General features: G+C 35.7%; 1 protein-coding gene across 8 annotated transcripts in view; it reads left to right on the top strand.

Moving 5' to 3' along the window:
* Nucleotides 1–14,479, top strand: part of DDHD1 (DDHD domain containing 1) — a 118,429-nt gene extending 103,950 nt beyond the window's left edge. For 4 of the 8 annotated variants that reach the window (XM_024231930.3, XM_024231928.3, XM_054530665.2 and 1 more), the window contains 5 exons: nt 1,834–1,983; nt 4,556–4,808; nt 5,843–6,034; nt 8,564–8,647; nt 13,555–14,479. In XM_024231930.3, the coding sequence (XP_024087698.3) occupies nt 1,834–1,983; nt 4,556–4,808; nt 5,843–6,034; nt 8,564–8,647; nt 13,555–13,736 (861 nt within the window). In that variant the 3' untranslated portion in view covers nt 13,737–14,479. The remainder of the gene's footprint in view (nt 1–1,833; nt 1,984–4,555; nt 4,809–5,842; nt 6,035–8,563; nt 8,648–13,554) is intronic. The other 4 variants (XM_024231933.3, XM_024231932.3, XM_063715850.1 and 1 more) reach the window with 1 other exon arrangement.
* The last annotated feature ends 3,083 nt before the right edge of the window (nt 14,480–17,562 follow it).

Raw genomic sequence — 17,562 nt, 5'->3', positions numbered from 1 at the left:
CTTAGTTTAGCTAGAATATACAGGAGTCAGGACAAGGAGGCAGTGAGAGAGCAGGAATAGCTAGAAATAAGGAGCTTATATTGATAAGGGCATTGGGAAGCTTTGCAGGGTTTTTAAGCAATCAGAATGACCTGTTGAAAGCAGTGATTTAGGAAAATGTGGCAGAGGTGTCAGCATTGACTAGACTATTGGAAAGGACATACCCTATAGCTGAATAACAAATAACTTGTTTGCAGTGTTAAATGGGAAATGTCATAAGTTTCCTAATACTCATTTCCTGTTGAGTATTTGCTCATGTCTAGTATACTATATTACCTCTTCTTGAAATGTGTTTCTTTTATCACAAGAACTTAACACACATGTGGAATGATGCAGAAATTTCTTTAAAACGTTAAGAGTTTTTTAATTGAATCTATCTCCATTACTTACAAAGTGTTTTTTTTTAAATATATATATTTTATATATATATATATCATACATTGTAAAACAATATGGTAAATTATAACATATTTTTAAAAGCCCTAAGAGTATGGTCTTTGGAGTAATCCCATTGTAGAATTTGCATTTCATCTCTACTATCATTACTTTTTTTTTTTGAGACGGAGTCTTGCTCTGTCGCCCAGGCTGGAGTGCAGTGTCGTGATCTTGGCCCACTGCAACCTCCGCACCTCCGATTCAAGTGATTCTCCTGCTTCAGCCTCCCGAGTAGCTGGGATTACAGGCGCCTGCCACCACGCCCAGCTAATTTTTTTGTATTTTTAGCAGAGATGGGGTTTCATCATGTTAGTCAGGATAGTCTCTATCTCCTGACCTCGTGATTCGCCTGCCTTGGCCTCTCAAAGTGGTGGGATTACAGGCGTGAGTCACCGCGCCCAGCCTGTCAGACTATTTTTATTCTCAAAAATAAACCAGGTTATGGGCGGGCACAGTGGCTCACGCCTGTAATCCCAGCACTTTGGGAGGCCAAGGCAGGCGAATCACGAGGTCAGGAGATCGAGACTATCCTGACTAACACGGTGAAACCCCATCTCTGCTAAAAATACAAAAAAATTAGCTGGGCGTGGTGGCGGGCGCCTGTAGTCCCAGCTACTCAGGAGGCTGAGGCAGGAGAATGGCGTGAACCCAGGAGGCGGAGCTTGCAGTGAGCTGAGATCGCACCACTGCACTCCAGCCTGGGTGACAGAGCGAGACTCGGTCTCAAAAAATAAATAAATAAATGAAATAAAATAAACCAAGTTATTTCCCACCTTGGCTTTAGTTCATTTGGTTCTATCAGTCTAGAATATTATTCTTGCCAGCAGCAATATCCAACCCCAGCTGTAGAAACCTTTCTCAAGTCTTTTACTGGCCAATGCACATGGTACCTCCTCTGTAAAGCCTTCAAAGTTGGAATTATTTTTTTCACCCTCTTAAAGCATTATTTCCCTCTGTTATGCACGTATTTTATTCTGCTTTCCCCACAGGACTGTAAATTTTGAGTGCAGAAGCTGTACTGGTCTTTATATCCATCACAGCACCAAATGTATTACTTCACACAAAGTAGTACCTCAATAAATATTTGATTAGTGTATACAAATATATAAGAAAATGATCCTTATCTTCCTTTTATTCAACTTGCATTAGGTTTAAAGATAATGAAGTATCTCATGGAAATAGATTATTCTAGAATGGTTAATGGTTGGCAGAGCCCATCTGGATAACTCTTATTAAAAACGAATATACTCAAAGTTAATTTTATTATTTGTATTTTGCCATATATTACATTATGCCCAAATTTTGTTGAAAAATAACACTTCACCATTGTTAAACTTTAAGATGACTTTATCATTTTAGGTTGAGAATTTCTTCTGTATGGGATCCCCATTAGCAGTTTTCTTGGCTTTGCGTGGCATCCGCCCAGGAAATACTGGAAGTCAAGACCATATTTTGCCTAGAGAGATTTGTAACCGGTTACTAAATATTTTTCATCCTACAGATCCAGTGGTGAGTTTCAATATAGACTCTTTTTTTCTCAATGTCAAATTGTTCCTAAAAAGAATCTATCAGCTGGGAACAGTGGCTCACGCCTGTAATCCCAGCACTTTGGGAGGCTGAGGCGGGCGGATCATCTGAGGTCAGGAGTTCAAGACCAGCCTGACCAACATGGTGAAACCTCATCTCTACTAAAAATACAAAAATTAGCTGGGCATGGTAGTGGGTGCCTGTAAGGCAGGAGAATCACTTGAACCTGGGAGGTAGAGATTGGAATGAGCCAAGATCATGCCACTGCACTCCAGCTTGGGTGACAGAGTAGTGAGACTCCATCTCAAAAAAAAAAAAAAAAAAAAAGCCGGGCGCGGTGCTCACGCCTGTAATCCCAGCACTTTGGGAGGCCAAGGCAGGCAGATTGCCTGAGCTCAAGTTCGAGACTAGCCTGGGCAACATGGTGAAACTCCATCTCTACTAAAATACAAAAAATTAGCTGGGCATGGCTGTAATCCCAGCTACTCGGGAGGCTGAGGCAATAGAATTGCTTGAACCTGGGAGGCAGAGGTTGCGGTTAGCTGAGATTGTGCCACTACACTCTAGCCTGGGCAACAGAGCAAGACTCTGTCTCCAAAAAGTAAAAATCTATCTAAGACATCTTACAAGCTGCCATCAAATTAATGAAAACACTTCATTTATCTGATTATTAAACGTGTGTTTTGGTTAATTTAGGGCTCATGAGATAAAATACCTTAGAGATGGTCTGGTTATGTTGCACTTGTAATACAAGAATGTAATGTAAAAATATTATTCCCAGACAGTTAATACAAGAGACAGGAGTCTACTGGACTTTCAGACCTTAACCAATTGTAATACCAGTAACCTAGAAACCATAAATCTTAAAAATCCTGCTCTAAATACTTTTTTAATCTAAAGTATGCTACAGTATTGGAATGTATTTTGTAGACTCTCTGAAAAATGAAAATATTCAAATACTAAACATCAAAATAAAACTTTATTATAGCCTAATAGAATTGTAAGATGTTGGATTTTTCTATTCTCTATTATGTTTATGCTGTAAATATTTTTTTTAATGGAAACACTCCAAGAACCTTGCATCCTGGTAAACAGTGTAATGTCAAGTAAGATTTTCAGACAAGAAAAATGCCCCCTTAAAACTTCTTTGGGACAAGGCTGGTTTAACTAAATATTAAACTATTTTAAATAGCATTTATTCTCTGAAAAAATAGCTTTATATTATTGTGGAAAGTCTTTTAAAGGATCCTTTTAGCTAGTACCAAATAAATACAACATTGACTAACCATTCAAATTTTAGAAAATCTCCCATATGTTAAAGACTTACAACTGCCATATTAACTTCACTGAACTGGAAGTTTAATATAAGATTCAAATACAAACTGCACAATCCTGGCCAAGTTATTTCTGAGACTGTATCTTATCTGTATGATGTAGATGATAATATTTTGCCTTCTAGGATTGTTAGGGTTAAGTAAAATATATATATATACACCCAGCTAGACAATAAGCATTTCATTAACATATACCCATTTTATCCATTGTCTCGTAACTTGAAAGTGAATTTCAGTTCATAGGTCTGCTCTGAGCCCTGTCCTTTGTATAACTTAAACTTTGTTGTAACTTTAAAGGAGGGTTCCAAACTCTTAACTTTTTATTATTCATTTTATAGTTTTTCTGTGATTTTTTAAAAAATTAATACTTTGTTAAATAGTTTACATCAGAACAGTGCAAGGCAGTTTTTACAAATGTTATGTGTTCTTTCTCACATCTCTGTAAGAGAGGAAGTGTTACCTCCTTTCTACAGCTCAGGAAACTCAGGGCTCCGAGACCTAGTGACTTAACAAGCATCATGCAATTAATAAGTGACAGAGGCCGGGTGCAGTGGCTCATACCTATTATTCCAACACTTTGGGAGGCTGAGGTGGGAGGATTGCCTGAGCCCAGGAGTTTGAGACCAGCCTGGGCACCATGGCGAGACCCCATCTCCATCTTAAAAAATAAAATTTTCTAAAAATGTAAATTAAAAAATAAGTGATAGAAACCAGAATATGAATTTATGGGATTCTGATGCCATATCCATTGCCTTTTCTGCTGTCTCATCACTACTTCACATCAGACAGATGCTCTTATGCTGGCATCTGATTTGTGCTGTTACTATATCAATCTATTTTAAAACAGAGCTTAGAGCTCCTAAAATATTAAAAATTGGCCTTATTTGCTATTTCCCAGGATTACCGTCTACTACTTCAACTTTGCTCCTGAGACTAAAATAAATCTAATTGTTACATGATATCAGAACATAATAAAAATATTTCTCTGGAAAACTAATTGATAGACACTATTAGCCTAGACTGTTTTTCATAATCTCATCATTAGACCAACTGCATATTAACAGTGAACAAATAGAAATACATGTTTGAAATAGCTATTGTTTTTTAATAAATTCCTTCTCTGAGGTTTACTTAACATGCAATAGAGTAAGAACAGTTTACTAAAATCCAAGCATTGTGATTTAACGCTGTGTTTCTTTGAATTTTTTTTTTAAATCAAGGCTTATAGATTAGAACCATTAATACTGAAACACTACAGCAACATTTCACCTGTCCAGATCCACTGGTACAATACTTCAAATCCTCTACCTTATGAACATATGAAGCCAAGCTTTCTCAACCCAGCTAAAGAACCTACCTCAATTTCAGAGAATGAAGGCATTTCAACCATACCAAGCCCTGTGACCTCACCAGTCTTGTCCCGCCGACACTATGGAGAATCTATAACAAATATAGGCAAAGCAAGCATATTAGGTAATTTCTCTTAAGTATTCCTTATCTATGCATATAAGCACTTTTATAGACATTAAGTTTGGGGGACTAGAAGTATTCTAGTATTAGGAAACTCCCAATAGTTAATCCCTGTGTCTAGAATTAACTACCCTCCCTCCCAATGTTCATATTTGAGGCCCAGAAAGCTCTAAAGTTCTCTGATTAGATCAGATCTTATAGTTTTAGAATATGAGATAGCTGGATGGACCAGAAAAAGCTGTTCTGAGAATCAAGTCCCTCATTTTAATCTTGGTCCTACCACTTGCTGTGAGATCTTGAGTAAATAATATAGTTTTTAATGCTCTACTTGCTCATCTGTGAAATGAGAAAGCACTTGTGTCAGAGGGTGCTCCCTGTCAACCAGTTCTCTGATCTATTCTAAAAGTCTCTCAAACTATGTGATTCCTGAGGGCAACAAGGATGTTTAATTTTTCTTTGAATGATCTCCAGTACCGGCACAATGTTTGCTGTATCACTGGAACTCGATTATGTGCTATTTGAATCTGTCCATTGCCTTTGGTTACAAGTTGCCTTAATATAAAATACCACAAGGTGGCACTATAAATAGGCTTTATCTCCTGAACTCATTGGCTGTTTCACTTTCTCATGTTAATACATTGTTTATTGACGGCTTTTTCTTACATGTCCATTTAAATTCAGTAGTAAGTATATCGATAGTAAATCTATACTCATGTCAATGGCATGGTTCTTTTATTAAAGATTTTAATCTTGCCAAATATTTTAATAAACCATGATCACTTGAATAAAATAGAATCTTTATTCCTTTGTTTATATATTCTTGTGTTATATTCCTAGAGCTTATACAACTCTCATTCTATTCACCATTTTTATTTAGAAACCTGCAATATAAATTATAATTTTCTTATGTTCCCACCCTGGAAAAACATGACTAGGGTTTGGTCCCTCTGCCAGTTGGCTATAATTATGGGTGGTGCTCTTTAGCTTAGAGTGTGGTGTAATTCAACAGAATGACTACCCTGCTTTGTGAAATACAGGGGCTGCTAGCATTGGAAAGGGACTTGGAGGAATGTTGTTCTCAAGATTTGGACGTTCATCTACAACACAGTCATCTGAAACATCAAAAGACTCAATGGAAGATGAGAAGAAGCCAGTTGCCTCACCTTCTGCTACCACCGTAGGGACACAGACCCTTCCACATAGCAGTTCTGGCTTCCTTGATTCTGCATGTTAGTTCATACATTATTTCCTTAAGTTTATACTGTATCTTTTTAAAACTTGGGGAGGGCAGGGAGGTATAAGATATTAATACTAGCTAGTCAACTCTAAGATCTAAAGTGTGCCTTAACTTTGAAAGAAAAAAAATGCTTTCCTTCTGCTTATATTTTTAAGAATAATTTCCAGGAAAATGCAGTTTTATTTTCTGCATTGATGAATTAATAGAATATTAATAATTAGGGCCTTGTGGCACAGGGTCTTAAACATCAAGCATAAAACAAATCTCTTTAGGGTAAGTACCCCCTGAAGTTTATAAAGTAGATTTTTACTAATGTGATCTTCTCAGTCTCAAAAATCATGTAATTATTGCTTTAGACCTGTGCTGTATCTGGTCTTGAGACTTGAAAAACTGCTATACCCAAAGTCATCCTACTTCTATTCAAAGCTTAGAAATTTTATTGGATCTGCTGAATGGCTTCCAATTCTATCCCAGCTACCTAGTGTAAAGCAGATATTGAAAAAATGAGTAAATAAATGGATAGTTATATTGGACTTAGCATTATATGGATCTTTATTTAAGCTTTCTCTGGTGGACTTAGGAAGTTTGAAATGTTGAGTAGTTGTGAAACACTAATACACTTAGTATATATTTACTTCCAAGAGTCTGAACTTGAACATTATTTTTAGGTGTCCAGTAAAATAAAACTAAAACATCAAGTCCTAATTTTTTCATCGACACCTATAAAGAAATATAAATTCTGAAACTAGCTACTCCTTTTCTGGAACTATAGCAGGGAGAAAACTTTTCTTTCTCTAGAAATTTTTAAACAGATTTTATTTGTTACTTATAGTGTTGTGTTGTTACTGTGTCTGCTACTCTAAATTGTAAAATGATGGCATTCATTGCCATCCATCCTTAGAAAGTTCAGGTGTGACACTCCTAGAGGCTGAATAATTCTTCCACAGTCAACTCCACTCCAGGATAAATTATTAATAGGGTTGAACGTTCCTACTTGGGCCAACAGCATTTTTAATTTAATTATATCTGTGCCAGACTCTGGACACTGAAAATTTTATAAGTGCGAGTCTGGAAACTTCTTTTTTAGACTTTGATATTTGCATTAAATATATTTTACTTTTCCTATAAGAGTTCTCATACTATTTCTGACTTGTTTCCTTTTCTACTTAATATCAAAAATGTGATTGTGAAAATACAAAATTCTGTTGTGACATGCAGATGTCAAGAAAACTCTAACTCCTGAGGAAAATTAATTTCAAAGAATTTTGTAAGGTAGCAGGTAAAAAGTCATGGTTCTCTGTAATGGCATTAATGCGCAACAGTAGTGCTAGTAAACATTAGAGTGAGTGAGAGAGCAAGAAGAGCAGGGTAGGGTTTAACCCCCTAGAAAAAGGGTAATGAAAACGTATGTATAGAATCTACAGGCTCTGAGGGAATAAAACTTTTTTAGTTTTTTTTTTTCTGTTTAACATAGTAATTTCAAAATAATAGAGAAACCCCTAGTTTTTTCTTCCAGAACAGCAGTTAGTAGAGGTGCATAGCTGTATTGCATCTTTTTATTTTGAGAGCTTAACAAAATACTATGTCATTCTTACACATAAATTCTTTGATAGTCCAAATGGTAAATTTGTCAACAAGACTCAATATGAGGTAATTATGAGTCTTACACATATTCACATATTACACATATATTATACATATTACACATATATTATACATATTACACATATTCACCTCTAGATATAGATATAACTATTAAAATTGGACTATTATAATAAGATTCTGCCTTTTAAATCTTATTCCCAAGATTTGCTTTACTAATTATTTGGCTTGCTTCAATAACGTAATCTGTGTAATCGTCATAATTTCTTGTCGTAAGTGCTGTCTTGGCTATATCATGCAAATCATAAAACTTTTCTTCATTAAATCTTCTTTCTGAAATTTGGTCATTGTGATTAGGTGATTCTGGCTTCCTTCCTTTCTTCTACTTACATTAATTGCCTCAGTTCTTCTGGATAACCTTTATTCTGAAGCTACCGACTTTGATTCACTTGCTATTTGAGGGTAAAATGGGGCACAGGCTTAGAATTCATGGTCTATCTGTTTCTTTATGTGAAGAACGAGCGTTGTCAATTGAAACCTATTTTATTTTCATCCAGTTGAAGCATCTTACATAGCTATTCTTCTTTTCTTTTGGAAAGTCTAGACTTCTTTTCTAACATATAATGCAAAGATCTGTTTCTTTTAGCATTGTTTTGCATCTAGGTTAGGAACTAAATTAGCTATGAATTTGGGGACTATCTGGGTGTTAACAGATTATGAGATTATATTTCAAGTTAGTTATGCTTACATTTTCCATGAAAGAGCTCCTTACAAAAATTAAGATGTGTACTACCTTATGTATGCTAGATTTAGTCAGCTTATTTGGGAGTGTTGTTCTAACTTTTGGCCACTACATCATTGAAGGCCATTTTTAATCATCAGCCAACCCTTTACAGCATCTTGTGTTTTTTTTTCACAGATTTCAGACTTCAAGAATCGTTCTTTAATCTCCCACAACTTCTTTTTCCGGAAAATGTAATGCAGAATAAAGATAATGCCCTCGGTATGGTATATGTCAGGAATAGCATTCAGAATACTATAAAAATGATCTACTTAGAGTTCTTCTGCTTATTGAAAAATTGGATCAGTTCTTCTATGAGATCCCAGCTTCAGTTTACCATTACAGACTATTTTATGTCTATTTTCTTCCCATATTTTCTAATCTTAAATGGTAGTGGTTCTGAAACCTGAAAATTGACTAGCCACTTAATGTGCTAGAGCATATTCGTGTATACTTCTACAAAGAAGGAACCTGAAGAAAAGCATAAGGTCGTTTTCTTCTTTATTGTCCTAAAGGCTCCAAAGAGGTTTGCTATTTCTTTTCATTTAATACATTTAGATATAAAAGGGTTTCTAATAGTACAAAGAATGTAATCATTCTTGGTTATTTCAGGTATCAGTAAATTTACCACTTAGGGTTGTAGGTATGTCATAGCTGATTGCTTTCAACACAAATATTTTATGTAGTTTAGGGGAGTACATTCACTTTTCAAAACAGTATTCTTGGATGTAAGAGATATTTTTAATCTCTTAATTTTCAGTATATTCTAAATGTTTCACTATGGATTAACTTTAGCAGTTTAAAATTATTTTTATGACTAATTTCTGATTCTTTTTCCACAGCTTCTCTTTTTTTAAAAAAAAAAAAAAATACTGGATTTTGTCTTTGACAAAACATGTTACAGGGCTTTGTGGGATTTTTTTTCTTTTAATGTTTTAACCAAATCTCATTTTACAGTTTCTTTATTTGATCACCAATTTTCATAAATTTTTTCAAGTAAAAAAAAAAAAACTCTTACATTACTTCAGTTTGTGTTGACCTAACTCAGTGAATTCCTCTTAAGAAATTATCTTACATAAGTGCTCTCTCTGGTCTCTGCCCAAGCCAGCCTCTTTCATAAATAAATAATTTTATTTATGTTTTTTGCATTTTTGGTTGGAGAAAGGAAAATTAATTCACTAATATATTTGTCCTGCAGCCAAGTAGCCCATATATCCAGTATCTCAAAACCATCCTACCTAGCTACCTAAGTAGTTAAACCTGTAATCATAACTACACAAAATAATTCAGATGGTAATATCTATATGGCTTCTTTTTGCGCTTCCTGTTTTCATTCACTCAACAATTATTTACTTCACTGTTTACCTTGAACCAAGAGACCATGGTAGTCACTAGAAAAGATAAGATGAAACAAATTTCAATACTGCCTATAAAGATGCTAGTGTGAAAATTATGTATTTTCTAGAGAGCATAAACTCTAGTAGGGAAGGTAGATAACTGCGTAAATAATTATAATATATGGTAGAATGTGACGAACCACAAAACATAGGTACAATAAAGGACTCTCTCAGGTCTAAGGAATGAAAGATTGCTTTCACCTGGAGAAAGGTCTCAGTCATTCATACAAAGAAATGAATGGCTAGAGTTGTTGAACCCTATGAAAATCATTCATACAAAGAAATGAATGGCTAGATTGTTGGACCCTTCACAATTTGGTTTGACAAAATTTTCTAGTCAAATTCAGAACTACTCCCTTTTAATCATTCCTGGTTTTTCTCAAGAAAACTAACTTATATTTCCCTTTGTACCCCATGCTTCGCACCTCTGCAGTTTTGCTCATGCTGTTTCTTCTCCCTGCAATATCTTTTCATCTCTGCATGTCCAAATCCTCCTCCTTTCAGAGAGCCTTTTATGATTTCTCCAGGTGAAAGCCATCTTTCATTCCTTAGAACTGAGAGAGTCCTTTACTGTACCTCTGTTTTGTGGTTCATCACATTCTACCATATATTATAATTACTTATTATATGTCTGTTGACAAGCCTTGTGCACAAAAGAATTCTCTGATGAAAGCACACTACTGATGACACTTGACCTTCACACTATGGAGATTCCTTGATTGTCAAGCACTTCCACATGGAATGTAGCAGATACTCTACTTTGGGGAACAGGGAAGGAAATATACCTATGTATGTGACACCCCAGAAAGAAAATAATCCATGTTTTAAAACAGTGTAAGCAAAGAATTGATGATTGTTTAAAAACACAGTTTCTTTTCTCATTTTTACTTCTCTTCAACTGTTCAGAAACCTGATTCTTCTTTTTTATGGATAGAGAAATTCTGTCACTTGGGCATTCCAGAGAGAAAAAGAAGTGATGATTTATGTTCTCCTTTTTTTTTTTTTTTTTGACCTAGCTCAGCTAGAGAAACCAGGGAAAAACTACCAACCTGTATGACAACACCCATTCTTGAGATGGTAATGAGAAAGTAGGTCCTAGGCTAATCCACGTAGATTTGAGCCTACTTTGGCCAACAGCTGATCTCACAGCACATACAGAATGGTGCTACTATGTAGACCATCACTCCCTTGGGAAATCTGTGATCTACCTAAAAGAGAGAGAAAAGACGGAACATAGGCGCACCAAATTTCATCCATCCACCTACATAACCAACATAGATGTGAGGTCCACTTAACTGATAGCCAGACTGCCTGGGATAAACCTTTTCAGGGAGGACGAGAAATTGAAACAGGTTCATCAAGTACAAGCTAGCTTCCTAATACCCATTTTGATGGAGACAATCTGTAGATAAATATGGAAGGATAGAGGGAGACAATCTGGTTAGTGACACTGAGTAAAGTCCCTTTAAGTGATAAAATGATAAGGGCACATAATATAGGACAAGAATGAAATTTAACATTTGAGTGTCTACTCAATGAAAGGCAGTGTTGTAAGACAGTAATAGCATGTTAAGAATAATTTCAGGAACATAAAATCAAAGTGGAGCCAAATAACACGTGTTATAAACAGGAAATATCTTCCTTTCTTTGACTTAAAAAACAGAATTGTATGTAACTAAAGAGTTTTGGACTAGGAAAACATTATGAAGTGGCATTTGAAAGTGAATTCTTAAAAATTATAACTTTGTGGTCTTCACCAATATTAACACATTTTCCAACTGTTTTTCATCTTTTTCCAACTGTTTTTCATCTTTTTCCTTTGTAATTCATCTTGACTCATCTTCATTGTGCTTGAGCATTCCAGTTTCTTGCTTTATTTTTGTCTTCCCGTCTATTGTGTCAGAATGTACTACAAATCTAATCAAATGTCCCGTGGAATACAAAAGATTAAGACATTTACTAACTCACCAGTCCACGTGGATTTCAGCTATTTCTGACTTGTTATTGATTTGCTTATTGTAATTTAAATTTTAAAAATGCAGTCCAGGCCGGGTGCGGTGGCTCACACTTGTAATCCCAGCACTTTGGGAGGCTGAGGCGGGTGGATCACAAGGTCAGGAGTTCAAGACCAGCCTGGCCAACATAGTGAAACCTCATCTCTACTAAAAATACAAAAAAATTAGCCGGGTGTGGTGGTGAACACCTGTAATCCCAGCTACTCGGGAGGCTGAGGCCAGAGAATCGCTTGAACCGGGGAGGCGGAGGTTGCAGTGAGCAAAGATCGTGCCACTGCACTCTAGCCTGGGTGACAGTGTGAGACTCCGTCTCAAAAAAAAAAAAGCAGCCCAAAAAACTTAGTAAAAAGCCCATGTCAATGTATTTTACAAGTATTTTATAACCTAATTGGTATTTATACCACTTAAATGTAAACCTTCTCTGAAAATGTGTAGCTAGAATTATGAACATACCTTATAAGAAGAGCATAGTTTAATAGAAATATAACAACCGTATAAGCATTGTTAAATTACCAAATGTTATTGTCACAAAATACCTATTTAAAATAAGCATTAACTAAGCATTTATGTGAAATATTTCCCTAGAGTATTATGATTTCCTATGTGTGATTACCAAATTCCCAGTATAAAGCAAAACCCAACTTTTTCTCCAATTTCCTTCTTAATTTGTGCCAGTTTTACTCTTAAAATCCTTTTGGTGCTTGTTCAGGGGCAGACTTTACAGTGTCTGGTTGGTAGCAATTTGAGCATTTTTGTTTTGTTTGTAACATAGACCCTTCAGAACACTCTACGGCTCATTAACAGTTTTAAAGGAGTTCCTAAAGATCAAAATATCATATTCTTAAAGTGTTTATCTCTAATAATTTATTAAATGAGATCATTGGAATTATCGTAGAGCCTTGATTTGTTAAGGTGATTTTTCTCTAACAGGTAATCACAAGGACTTTCTGTGGGTTTTAGAAAATACTTGATTGAATTCACTGAATTGTTTGTGGACAGCACTGTTATAAGCAAAGTCCTTCCTCCCAAGAATCACCACTGCTCCTCCCTGTTTAACTTTCCCAGCCACCCTGCGTGTTCTTCTTTTGTTGAACAAACACTTAATGAACATTTGTATGTCCTAGGCACATGTTAGACCCTGCTGACTGGATGGAGACTAGGGTTTATGGGGGTTGCCTGTGAGACATTCAGCCTAGTAGAGAAGAAAACATTCTAGGACTGTACACAGATGGTTATCTTCTAACATATCCCCCACACAACTAGTGGATATATAAGGCCTCCCTAAGGAGGAGATTGAATGATCTCTTGCACTCCCACGGGCATTATTGCATGCAAGCCTGGCCTGTAAATCTTCAAGAGGGGTGTTTTCCTTATTTTATAGATTAGGCACAAGGATTAAATGGTAATGCCAAGTTTTGAAAGCAATTTTTTTAACTCTGAAAATATCCTGTCATATGCCAAGTGATTTTTTTTTGTCTTCCTTTATTATTTCATATTAACTTTAGCATACAAAGGAAAGAACTTTACAAATAGAATCCTGTACTACTGAGGCTCTTTTGAGGGTTTTTCTCTTAAGATGATAATGGAAAGTCACTTCTTAAAAAAGTGACAGAATCACTTCTATTTAGCTAAATTTTTACTCTCAACTCTAGTAAGTCTATATAGAACATATTTTATTGTAATCTGTATTCATTTGTTTAACTTCTTTTCTTTTTAGTGGAGTTGGATCACAGGATTGATTTTGAACTCAGAGAAGGCCTTGTGGAGAGCCGCTATTGGTCAGCTGTCACGTCGCATACTGCCTATTGGTCATCCTTGGATGTTGCCCTTTTTCTTTTAACCTTCATGTACAAACATGAGCACGATAACGATGCAAAACCCAATTTAGATCCAATCTGAACTCTTGAAGGACATGAATGGCCTAAAACTGATTTTTTTTTTTTTTCCTGTTAAAATGTGTGTGTCAAGATATGGAAATTTCAGGGTTAAAGTATATTTCAGTTTTCTTTAGGGCAACAGATATTTGAATTTAAAAGCACTTTATTTTAAAAAAAAGTTTTCAGTTCTGAAGAAGTCATTTACAGTTTGCATCATTTTAATTATGAGTCTGACAAAACCTTCTCCAGAGAATCAAGCAAGACCTGGATGTGAAGAAGGTTTGGGTAAACTGCATGTAAAGGCTACAAATCACAATCTGATTCCTCCCAAATATAAAGGCATATGGAACATAATGTATTAACCAAAGTATGTTATAAATTAAAAATGGTCAAGGTTCAGCATATTCTGTATGAAGATCTCAAGGTGGTATCATTGTTTTAGATTTCTATGAAGGCTTTCATTTGTACATCCCTTTGAAAAAATATAACAGATTTAAAGTGTTTTGAATTTAACTTGTTTAGAAAAACTAATGCTTAAAACAATATTTGAACTACGGTATTTATAATTTATTACCTCTAATTGCTTTATTTCAGTGTATGAGACATTACTGTTTTAATGTTTGCTTTGAACATAATTTAAGAACCAGATTTATTTTCTATAGTGTTAAACCCTTTTTTCTCAGAACTCCATCTTTGTACTCTTCAGATGAATATACAGACACTGTGGCATACATTGTTTTTTCATTAAAAACTTATGGCTTCATACAACACTAGTTCAATTTTTTAAATAAACTTTTTATTATGTTACATGTACTTCAGAGAAAGCTAAAGTTTCTCTAAACTTGACATGGAGTACTCCATAATGGGTACATTTCATTAGCTTTATTAGAAAACTGGTAAATGCTTTTGAATAGGTAGTATGGCAGCTATTTTAAATGTATAAACATTTGTGTGCCAAACAACATATATGAAGGGATATGATGCCACTAACTAGTGCACATTGTTTCTCAATGTGCCATTGAGACACAAGGCACAGTAAGTCAGGATTCTGAGGCATTGGAAGGGTTTTCTTCAGCTGTAATTGTTTCCACAGTGCTTTTCATCTGAGGGGCTCAAAGTTTAAGAGGAGTACATTCAATAACCCATGTACTAGCTTCTTGAGGTAAGTAAATAAATCTTGTTCTCATGTTACATGTTAATACACCAAGGCACCAAAACATTTAAAGTGCCATGAATTAGATTACATCACAAATCAGAAAAGCTTGGATTGAGCTAGTCACCGTGGCTCACGCCTGTAATCCCAACACTTTGAGAGGCCAAGATGGGAGGATCTCTTGAGCCCAGGATTTCAAGACCAGCTTGGGCAACATAGTGAGACCCCCTTCTCTGCAAAAACTGACAAAAATTAGCCACTTGTGGTGTACACCTGTAGTCCCAGCTACTCAAGAGGCTGAGGTGGGAGGATCACCCGAGCCCAGAAGTTCGAAGCTGCAGTGAGCTCTGATCATACCAATGCACTCCAGCCTGGGTGACAGAGCCAGACCCTGTCTCTAAAAAACAAAAAAGAAAAGCTTGGGTTGAAGCCAGGCCATATTCTTTTATATGCTGTTCAATGACTTGATTCACATGTGACCTTTTAGTAGTTTGCAAACAATAATAACAGAAGTTGCAATTCATAATTCAGAGAAATGACCATGAAGCCAGTGTTTCCCTGCTTGATTTCTATGTTCTTGGATTCTCACACGAAAGAGGAGTTACCTAGAGGGGATCAGTAGCCATCCCTGTTGCACACAACCCTCACTTCTGAGTGGTTTCCACTAGGTTCCACTTAAGGTGCTGTCTTTTCTTAACTTGCAAGGAATTGCTTAGCTTCCCAATAATCATTGTCAAACTGGGAGCAAAGTTGGTCAGCTGTATCTCTCACCTCCTCCTTTCTTCATAAGATAGTAGAATCTGTGGCTTACTTGTAGGTTTTACTTAGCACTTCAGTACTGTTGGCTGTTTTGGCCTTTTGTTGAATTTGCACAACAACATAAAGCACTTCTTTTTAATGTTTAAAAAAAATTCCAAGGCTCCATGACCAAGTATGTGACTCACTAAGAAACCGTTGCTATAAAAGGCTTTTGATGAAATCTTAGCAAAGCTAAAGTATCTCTAACTTACAGATTCCTATGAACTCAGGTCATTTTCATAGCCTGTTTATTTTGTAGGTCTAATTTAGTTCTCAGGAAAATTAAACTCATGCTATATGACTGTATCGTTAAAGGTACTTGAGCATATGTTGCTGTAGGTGGTATGACACTCAAATGCATAAGAACTTGAAGGGATTTATTCTTAACCACTAGAATATGAAGACCCCTTTTTACCTGAGAAGAGTGAAATTATGTCAAACGTTTTAATTTGGTATCACTGAGTAAAAGGTATGTTCCTATAGCCATAGGAATATGTCTGCTTCCTTTTTTTCATATTGAGAAAACAGTCAAATTTAACCATTTAGAGTTTATTTGAATTCTTGGAAAGAGCAATATTCAAAACCTTTTCAAAAATAAGATGTTCTGGACTACTGGATGGATGTTTTGTTTTCAGTTCATTTTTCATCAGTAGAGATGGTGATTTTGGTTTTATAGTATCCTTGTTTCTATGTCTGTGCATGTTAACATGGGATGTATTTGTATATACTTAATTAATATACAGACTGTGTGTCATTCTGGCTTGATTAGAAGCTAAGTCAGTTACTGAGTAACATTTTGCAACTTTATTCCAGCAAGTACTAAATCGGCCAAAAAAAGTTTTGTTTTTGATACTATTAAAATTTTATTCTCTATTTTGTGTACATGCTATGATGATTCTCCCAAGTACTGATTAGATCACTGAACTTTAGTTAGCTTCCCAAGAATTATTAACCGTTAGAATAAGAATGTCCTAGATTAAATCTTGCTTTATTTTTACTTTAAAATTAGTCTTGCTAAGGCCTTATGTTAGTTCATACTTTCTTTTCAATAGTAGTCTTGTTTATAATCCAGTGTTTCTGTATTTTAGGACATAATTTAAAAATATACTGGATTTTGGCCAGGTGTGGCAACTCATGCCTGTAATCCCAGCACTTTGGGAGGCCAAGCAGGGAAGATTACTTGAGCCCAAGAGTTGAAAACCAACCTGGACAACATGGTGAAACCCAGTCTCTACAAAAAATACAAAAATTAGCTGGGTGTGTTGGCACACGCCTGTGGTCCCAGCTACTCAGGAGGCTGAAGTTGGTAGGACTGCGTGATTCCGGGAGGTCAAGGCTTCAGTGAGCCAAGATTGCACCACTGTACTCCACCCTGGGTGACAGAGCTGGACACTGTATCCAAAAAAAAAAAAAAAGTATGTATTTACACACACACACACTGGATGTTCTAATAACTGCTCTTTTGTATGTGAAGCAAGCCTTAGGAATCTTACGTTTTACTTCTTTCTGTTAAACGGCATCTGTTATCTTTTGAAGTACTCACACTGAACATGCTTCATGCTGAATACTCACGCTAAAGGCCTCAGACATGTAAACATTCATCCTTAGTCTCTTTTTTCTCTGTTTCCTCATTGGGAGCCGAAGCATCCTAGTCTACAGGAAATTTAACACACCATATTCCAGCTTTGCATCACCTAGACAGTAGACAAAAAGAAAAGAAATTGTCAGTACCGTATCACAGCTAGTGCCTCTGTTCATTCCAGTGATAGTACATGAGCCCCTTCCAGTGGAGTCAGATCAAGCCAAGAGATTTTACTGTAAAGTCTGTAGTAGAAGACAAATAAATTTCTTTTTGATCCATTAGATTGGTATTTCTATCTTCTCAGCTAATTAATAT

This window comes from Pongo abelii, chromosome 15, assembly GCF_028885655.2.
Source record: "Pongo abelii isolate AG06213 chromosome 15, NHGRI_mPonAbe1-v2.0_pri, whole genome shotgun sequence".
NCBI classification, from domain to species: Eukaryota; Metazoa; Chordata; class Mammalia; order Primates; family Hominidae; genus Pongo; species Pongo abelii.
This window is presented reverse-complemented; position numbering and strand designations above follow the sequence as displayed.